This window comes from Pygocentrus nattereri, chromosome 1, assembly GCF_015220715.1.
Source record: "Pygocentrus nattereri isolate fPygNat1 chromosome 1, fPygNat1.pri, whole genome shotgun sequence".
Classification (NCBI taxonomy): domain Eukaryota; kingdom Metazoa; phylum Chordata; class Actinopteri; order Characiformes; family Serrasalmidae; genus Pygocentrus; species Pygocentrus nattereri.
This window is the reverse complement of record NC_051211.1, coordinates 25665192-25674439: the sequence shown is the minus strand read 5'-3', so window position 1 is coordinate 25674439 and position 9248 is coordinate 25665192. Positions and strand designations below refer to the sequence as shown.

General features: G+C 41.0%; 1 protein-coding gene across 2 annotated transcripts; it reads left to right on the top strand.

Moving 5' to 3' along the window:
* Positions 1–98: 98 nt before the first annotated feature.
* psmb8a (proteasome 20S subunit beta 8A) lies at positions 99–5931 on the top strand. Of its 2 annotated transcripts, none has more exons than XM_017708470.2 (7): positions 99–163; positions 506–646; positions 1189–1330; positions 1494–1605; positions 2774–2903; positions 4692–4896; positions 5749–5931. In XM_017708470.2, exons 1-7 carry the CDS (start codon positions 110–112, stop codon positions 5835–5837), a joined length of 873 nt encoding a protein of 290 aa, XP_017563959.1. In that variant the 5' UTR covers positions 99–109; the 3' UTR covers positions 5838–5931. The 2 variants fall into 2 exon arrangements, with proteins under 2 accessions (XP_017563959.1, XP_017563960.1); XM_017708471.1 differs by having other exon boundaries at positions 150–167.
* Positions 5932–9248: the final 3317 nt, after the last annotated feature.

Genomic DNA, 9248 nt, shown 5'->3' with positions numbered 1-9248 from the left:
CATGAATTATCTAACAGGAAAATGACTAAACTATACCGAAGTTATTGTAGCACCCAACCTCACAGCGGCCTCGGCGCAACCCGTAGGCAAGAAGTCTCCCTGTGAACTAATGACGCAAACAGGCGAGCGCTCCCATTGGACAGTCCTGCGGGAAACTTGTCAGGTAGGTGTGTATTTTTTGTTTTCTGTAAAATCGTCGATTCCTATTATTATTATTATTTTAACCTAAAATGATGAATGCAAATGTAAAATGAAGTGCTCCTAATATTTGACAATTTTATGAAAAAACGCGTGGCGTATTGTAGCCGGAGGGCGAGACGTGACCATAACCGAAACTAAACCCCAGCATCTCACCCAGCATATCTTCCGATTTCGAAAGTGGAGTATTGTCGTCCTTTGATAGATCATATTTCACCGGGGAAAACGACCTCGTTTTCTTTTTACAGAGTTTATGTTTTTTTTCCTGCGTTTACAATAACCCAGTAAGATTTCTTGTTTTAAACAGATCATGGCTCTTTTAGATGTGAGCGGATTTTCGTCCTTTTCCGGATTCGGAAAACACAGGCAAGCACAGCTCGTGGACCGACCGAATCACTACAGTTTTGGGGCGAAATCTCAAGAATTTGCTGTTCCAGTTGGAGTTGACGTGAGTAATGAGTACTGCAAATTGATATAGGAGCCAGTTTGTGAATAGTGTTCTGAAAAGCATCGGGACGGCACCATGTGACATAACATCTATGCATCTATCCTTCGTTTGCCTTTTATTGAGCTTTACTGAGCTTTTGTTTGAGCACAGTAAAAGTTTTGACCTAGATGGCTACTCGTGGCTGGTCAAACACACGCTCAAAATCAGTAAATGTCCAGCATCCCCGTTGAGGTTTAGACTGATAGCCTACTGTTCGTCTCCCTGTTGGCTTTACTCCTGTAGCTTATGACGTAGAACAGCTTACAGTTTTACACTGTCTTACATTTGAAATCTGAAAAAAAGTCAGTCTTTGAATTCTAAGTTGAGTGAGGTAGCTGACAAAGATGAAATGAAGAGAAACGACGCCAGGCAGCACTGGCCTCAAATGTGAAAGCATTTGAAACTCGGCCTATTGACTCCAAAATATACTCCCTGCCCTCAAGAGATCAAAGTGTTTGTAATGTATTGCAAAGTTAAAGGAACTCTTCTTAATCTTTTTTCAGCCCTCAACCTTTCTGAAATCATGCAACTGTGAGGATGGCGTATCAATCGACATGAACCATGGCACCACTACGCTGGCTTTCAAGTTCCGCCACGGTGTCATTGTGGCAGTTGACTCTAGGGCCTCAGCTGGTAGCTACATTGGTAGGCATACTCACATTATTACACAGAGATAAAAATACATTTGCATATGTCCAAAGCCACTGAATTCTACAACTGAGTCAACAAGTCATATGTGATTGTCAATTGCATTTCATTTCAAACTCTGGAATTTTTGTACCAATCTTAATGTTTCTGCTTTGGACAGCATCAAAGGAGGCAAATAAAGTGATTGAGATCAACCCTTACCTGCTGGGCACAATGTCCGGCAGTGCAGCAGACTGTCAGTACTGGGAAAGACTTCTGGCTAAAGAGTGCAGGTTTGTCTGAACATGAATTAAAGTGTGTGTCTTGGGGGTGGAAGGGGTGCACGCATATAATGTTACAGTTAAGTGTGCCTGTTTGTGCGTGTATGTGTGTGTGGGGGGAGTAGGGTTTTTGCTGTGTCAGGAAATTTATCCAGTGGAGTCTGGGTTAGTTCTATACTTTTATCAAAGGTCCTTTTTTGATGCCATAGAAGTATTGAAAAGATAAAAGGATAAGTGTTATAGTGATATAAAATATCACCTAGTTTGATGACCCAACAGGCAGCGCTCTACATAGTTTATTACATTTGCTTCAAACCTTCAGTTTGTAATGATGTTGTGATCAGTTGTTGAATTTGACGCTCCAGTTGTGGTTAAAGATGTAACTAGGGACATTTAAAGAAATGGAAAAAAGTCTCATCATCATTGGTTTTCTGCAAATTTGATACAGTACCTTTATATTCCAAACGATAGGATATGCATAGGAAAATGTCAAAGCTGATGTCTAATGGTGGAGGTAAGACATAAATGGACCATAAACGTGTTTCATGCCTGCCGTAGCAATATGCTTTTACCTTCGATAATTAGGTTTAGGTTTTAAAGTTTGCTATGTTGTTTTTCTCGTCGTTGTGCATCTCAACTGTCTGATTCTAACTTATTTTCTCTGCTCAGACATTGTGCCTGTGGTGAGCAAACACATGATTTCTAGTGAAAACACGGTACAGTTGCTTGTGTTTATGTGAAGCCAGTTTTCTGGTTTATTGGCAACTGTTTTCTGTCACCACAGAAGAGTTGGAATATGCACAGTGACGACTGCACTTCAGTTAGGAATAGCCTATAGGCTCACGTAATGACATTGCTCACGTGTGTAGAGTCTGGCTGGTCTGCATAATGTAACTCCCAGTCTGAAAATAAGTCTCGCTCCCTGCTGAAAGCATTACATCAAATGTGTGCCCAAGATTTACTGCGGAACAGACAATCAAGAGCATCTGGAACACAAATCTTATGTTCTGTTTTATTATAGGACATAGCCTGCATAGAGAGACCTAAAACCACTTAGGTAGCACCTAAAAGGAACATGCCTGTGCACATCTTCCAGGTCTTTTTAATATGAAATGGACACATTTGTTTTACAGTAAATGGTCATTGTGTGTGTGTGTATGTGTTTTGTGTTTGTCTTCAGGCTTTACAAGCTGCGGAACAAGCAAAGGATCTCGGTGTCTGCAGCTTCCAAGCTGCTGTCCAATATGATGCTAGGTTACAGAGGCATGGGCCTCTCCATGGGCAGCATGATCTGTGGCTGGGACAAGAAGGTATATATGTTCTGTGAATGCAAGTGTATGTGAGAATTATTTATTAATTGATGGGCAACATTTACATCATCCAGTTACTAATCATGTTTTGTCAGATTTATGCAATTAATTCTTTAAACCTTCAAGAGTTTTTTACACTCATATGGTTCTTCGGGGAAACAGAAGTGGTACTTCTATGGCATAACTCAAATAACCCATTGAAGTAATTTATTCAGGAATGCACTGCAAGAAGATGTTAAGTTAAACAGTAGTTCACGGGATTACAACAAAAGCCTAACTTCAGTGTAAGACCAATGAATAGCTAGCTGGAATGACCATTCCTCCATTTAAAATAATCCAGTTTTTTTAAAGGGTTGAAGTAAACAAGTTCTTGGCTATAACTTTCTTTTTGTAGGGTAGTTTGGTGTTTATCTGAGCATGATCTGACCTCAATTCCAAAAAACTTGTGATGCTGTGTAAAATGTAAATAAAAACTGAATGCTAATCTCATGCACCCATATTTTATTCACAGTAGAACATTGAACACATATCAGATGTTGAAAGTGAGACATTTGACCATTTCATGAAAAATGTTTAGAATTCAATGGCATCAACGCATCTCAAAAAAAGTTATGACGGGGTAACAAAAGGCTGAAAAGTGGTACTTTTCTTTATTAGTGGTACTAATAAAGACAGCTGGAGGAGCAATTACCAACTAACTCACATGGCCGGGTATAAAAAGAGTATTGTAGCCCTCTTTTGCATGAATTATTACTTAAACATAATACAAATATTTTTGTGTTTTTGATATTTGAAATGAAAGTAGGTTCCAGTTCCAGTACTGGTATCAGAAAAGTCTGAAGTCAAAGTCTGCTAGTAACTACAGGGTGGGCCATTTATATGGATACACCCAAATAAAATGGGAATGGTTGGTGATATTAACTTCCTGTTTGTGGCACATTAGTTTATGGGAGGGGGAAAACTTTTCAAGATGGGTGGTGACCATGGTGGCCATTTTGAAGTTGGCCATTTTGGATCCAACTTTAGTTTTTTTAATGGGAAGAGGGTCGTGTGACACATCAGACTTATTGAGAATTTCACAAGAAAAACAATGGTGTGCTTGGTTGTAACTTTATTCTTTCATGAGTTATTTACAAGTTTCTGACCACTTATAAAATGTGTTCAAAGTGCTGCCCATGGTGTTGGATTGTCAATGCAACCCTCTTCACACACGGATAGCAACGCCGCAGAAGAAATGCTAGCACAGGCTTCCAGTATCCTTAGTTTCTGGTGCTGCACATCTCGTGTCTTCACAGCATAGACAGTTGCCTTCAGATGACCTCAAAGATAAAAGTCTAAGGGGGTCAGATCAGGAGACCTTGGGGGGCCATTCAACTGGCCCACGACGACCAATCCACTTTGGAAGCTGGCACGTTCCTTGAGTTTTTCCAGCAAGATGGTGCACCACCACATTATGGGTGTCAGGTCTGAGCATTCCTAGATGAACAGTTTCCTGGAAAGTGGATGGGTTTTTCTTGTGAAATTCTCAATAGGTTTGATGTGTCACGTGACCCTCTTCCCATTGAAAAAACTAAAGTTGGATCCAAAATGGCCAACTTCAAAATGGCCGCCATGGTCACCACCCATTTTGAAAAGTTTTCCCCCTCCCAAATACTAATGTGCCACAAACAGGAAGTTAATATCACCAACCATTCCCATTTTATTTGGGTGTATCCATATAAATGGCCCACCCTGTAGTACCAAAAGTGGACATTTATGTTCATGTGCGTATCTGGCTTTGCCACCCAGGGTCCAGGTCTGTATTACGTTGATGATAACGGCACACGTCTCTCAGGCCGGATGTTTTCTACGGGCTGTGGGAACAGCTACGCGTACGGGGTAGTGGACAGTGGCTATAATGAAGACATGACAGTGGAAGAAGCATATGAGCTGGGTCGCCGTGGCATTGCTCATGCCACACACAGAGATGCCTACTCTGGTGGAGTTGTCAATTGTAAGTGATATTCATTCATATCATACTAAGATTGTCTATGCGTTGGTGACGGGATTCTTTCAGTGAGCATGTGAGTAAATGAACATTTACATGTAAAGAGTTATCACTGTAACTTGGCTATATAATCTATAATTTTGGAATTACATAGTTATGCAGGACATTCAATTGCAGTCACAACTGAGGTTTAAGTATACACTTTTTTATTTATTTTGATGTCAAGCAGTAATAAGGGGGGCAGTTGTGGGCTGGAGGTAAGGGAGTCAGCCTCGTGACCGGAAGGTCACCAGTTCGATCCCCAGTGCTGACAGTCCATGACTGAGGTGTCCTTGAGCAAGACACCTAATCCCCAACTGCTCCCCAGGTGCCGTGGATAGGGCTGCCCACCACTCTGGGCAAGTGTGCTCGCTGCCCCCTAGTGTGTGTGTATTCACTAGTGTGTATGTAGTGTTTCACTTCACGGATGGATTAAATGCGGAGGTGGAATTTCCCCATTTGTGGGCTTGAAAAAGTATCACTTAACTTAAAAATGTGGAAAATGCAAAAAAAAAAATTTTTTCCCACAGAACAATATTGTACTAAAAAATAATAGCATTGATCTTCTCTTCTGCTTTTGAACACAAATGTACAATTTTACATTTGTTTTAATGAGTTACAAGGAAGAAATTATTATTAAATTACAGCATGCTTTTGTTTTTGCCAGTAATAACTGTGACTTCTAAAGGTTAGCTTGACTATGCACAACTTGCAGCAGTGTAGGCCTGCTGTGCAATTAAAATGCATCTCTGGGCCCATACTTGTGTATGCATATTTGTTAATGTTAATTTGCCTGTGTTTGTTCTTTTTTCCTCCTAGTGTATCACATGAAAGAAGATGGCTGGATCAAGGTGTGCAAGGAGGATGTGTCTGAGCTAATTCACCGCTACAGGAAGGGAATGTTCTGATCCTGGACCAGTGTGTATACTGACACTGAAACACCATTACTGTTCTGTGACTTCACCTGATATTATTCATAATAAAGATGCTTTGCAAATTAAATGCTGACATTTTAAAGATGTATTTCTTTGCAAGCTATAGAAAACCAGGTCCTGAGGTATCGAATGCGTGTTAATTCAGGACTGCATTATGAAAAATAGCCCACCTATATCTCATGAGGCAGACTCACCATGAGGACACTGACATCCGGACCTCAGGGGATTTTAATGTTTTTTTTCTCCATTCGTCAATCAAGTCAAAAATCATTTGTTTTTTACAAAAAGCGTTGTCACAAGGCAGCTTTACAGAATATCCAGGTCCAAGCCCCACTGAGCAAGCCAAGGGTGACTCCTTAAGAGCAAGAGGAAGAGACCCTGAAAAGAATAAAGACTCAGAAGGGAAACACTCCTCTGGTCAACATGAGATAGCATATTAATAAAACAAGAAGAGCAATATGAGTAGAGGTTAAGATTTTACAATTAATATACAATATTGAATGTAGAGAAAAAGGAGAAAGAAAGCAGCCTGCCATTGGACAAAAGTAGATTAACCACTGGTAAATGATTACTGATGTTAGAGGCCTATCAGAGTAACAATAAGAAATTTTGATGAGAAAGGTTTTAGGGCCTTTGCTCTTCTCTTTCTATGTTACCTCTAGGTGATGTCCTTAGGGAACATACATTTTCATAGCTATTCTGATGACACGCAATTATTCATTTTGATTCCTTCTGATGACTTTGTTGACTTACCAGCTGTGTGTCACATATTTCTCAGTGGAAGGAGAACCAAGAAACTTGTTAATCTATTTGTAAGCAGAATTCATTACTACAGTATACTGCTTTTTTCACTGGGCTAACTAAGAAAACAATACATCCTCTACAACTCATACAAAATGCAGCAGCACAGATCCTAACACAGACAAGAAAGAGAGATCATATCACTCCCATTTAAAAAGAACTCCACTGGCTACCTGTATCTCTCAGAATAGATTTTAAAGTTCTGCTACTATGGCTTTAAATGACATAGCACCCACTTACATCACAGAATGTTTGTATGTTAGCAGCTTAGACCTGCAGATCCAGGCCTTTTGCAAATACCTTCAGAATATACAGAAAATATGGAGAGGCAATTATCATGGTTCTACACTGTGGAACTCAATTCCACAGTTGTTTAGATGGTCAAGCTCGGTTCAGACATTTAAGAAACATTTGAAAATGTATCTTTTTAACACAGCATTCAAATAAATTTCTGTGTCTCTTTGGTATTTCTTTTAGACTTGATCTGTCATTGTCTTGTCTATTATTGTTAAGCTGCACAGATCCTGACAAAAACAAAACACTTTGAGATGCCACCGGCTTGAAAAGTAAAGCTGTTATTATTATTATAGATATTATTATTATTACTATTATTATTATTAAATAAATCTATGAAAAGCAGTCACTGTTAGCATGGTAAGCGATGACTATGGTGAGCATATTGCAGTGAAACCACTTCTTCTTCTTCTTTCGGCTGCTCCCTTTAGGGGTCGCCACAGCGGATCATCTGCCTCCACTTTCACACCAACCATCTCCATGTCCACCTTAACTACATCCATAAACCTTCTCTGAGGTCTACCTCTTCTCCTTCTACCCGGCAGCTCCATCTCCAAAATTCTTTGCCCAATATATCCACTATTCCTCCTCAACACATGTCCAAACCATCTCAACCTGGCCTCTCTGGCTTTATCTCCAAACTGCTCCACCTTCACTGTCCCTCTGATCTGCTCATTTCTAATCTTGTCCATCCTTGTCACTCCCAACGAAAATCTCAGCATCTTCATCTCCACCACCTCCAGCTCATTCACACACATGTATTCCGTCTTGTCTCTACTGACCTTCATTCCTCTCCTCTCCAGTGCAAAACCTTCACCTCTCCAGATTCTCTTCCACCTGCTCTCTACTCTCACCACAGATTACAATGTCATCTGCAAACATCATGGTCCATGGAGCCTCCTGCCTGACCTCATCTGTAAACCTGTCCATCATCATTCCAAACAAGGGGCTCAAAGCTGATCCCTGATGTAACCCTACCTTCACCTTGAAACCATTTGTCACTCCAACTGCACACCTCACCACTGTCTCACTATCCTCATACATGTCCTGCACCACCCTAACATACTTTTCAGCTGACTTCCTCATACAGTACCACGGTTCCTGTCTTGGCACCCTATCATATGCCTTCTCTAGATTCACAAAGACACAATGTAGCTCCTTCTGACCTTCTCTGTACTTCTCTACCAACACTCTCAATGCAAAAATTTCATCTGTGGTACTCTTTCTGGGCATGAAACCAAACTGCTGCTCACTGATCTGAACCTCTCAACTTAGCCTTGCTTCAACAACTCTTTCACATACCTTCATGGTGTGGCTCATCAACTTTATACCTCTGTAGTTACTGCAGCTCTGCACATCACCCTTGTTCTTAAAAATGGGGACCAGTACACTGCTTCTCCACTCATCAGGCATCCTCTCACTCTCCAGAATTTTGTTAAACAACCTGGTTAAAAAGTCCACTGCCTTCTCTCCTAAACATCTCCATACCTCCACAGGTATGTCATCTAGACCAACTGCCTTTCCATTCTTCATCCTTTTAAATCTGCTCTCACTTCCACTTTACTAATTCTCTGCACTTCCTGATCCACTATCTCTCCCCCCGTTGTCCTCCTCCCTCTCTCGTTTTCCTCATTCATTAGTTCTTCAAAGTACTCCTTCCATCTACTCAACACTCTCTGTTCACTCACTAGTACATTTCCCTCTCTATGCTTTATCAGCCTAACCTCCTGTACATCCTTTCCAGCTCTATCTCTCTGTTTAGCCAAATGATACAAGTCCTTTACTCCTTCTTACTGTCCAGCCTCTCATACAGCTCATCATAGGCCTGAGCCTTTGCCACCATTCTTTTCGCTATGCGACTAGCCTGACAGTACTCCTGCTTACTTCCTTCATCTCTCTGGTTATCCCACTTTTTCTTAGCTACCTTCTTCTTCTGAATACTCTCCTGGACTACCTCATTCCACCACCAACTTTCCTTGTCTTCTTTCCTCTGACCAGACGTTATCAATCAGGTAGTTCCTCACTGCCCCCAAGGGACTGTTGCAATTTTTCCCTGAACTGCCTGCAACCATCCTCCTCCTTCAGCTTCCACCATCTAATCTTTGGCTCTGTCTTCACTCTCTTCCTCTTCTTTGTTTCTAATCTCATTCTACAGACAACCACCCTATGCTGCCTTGCTACACTTTCCCCTGGCACCACTTTACAATCTCCAGTCTCCTTTAGGTGGCATCTCCTGCTAAGGATATAATCCACCTGTGTGCACCTCCCTCCACTCTTGTATGTCACCCT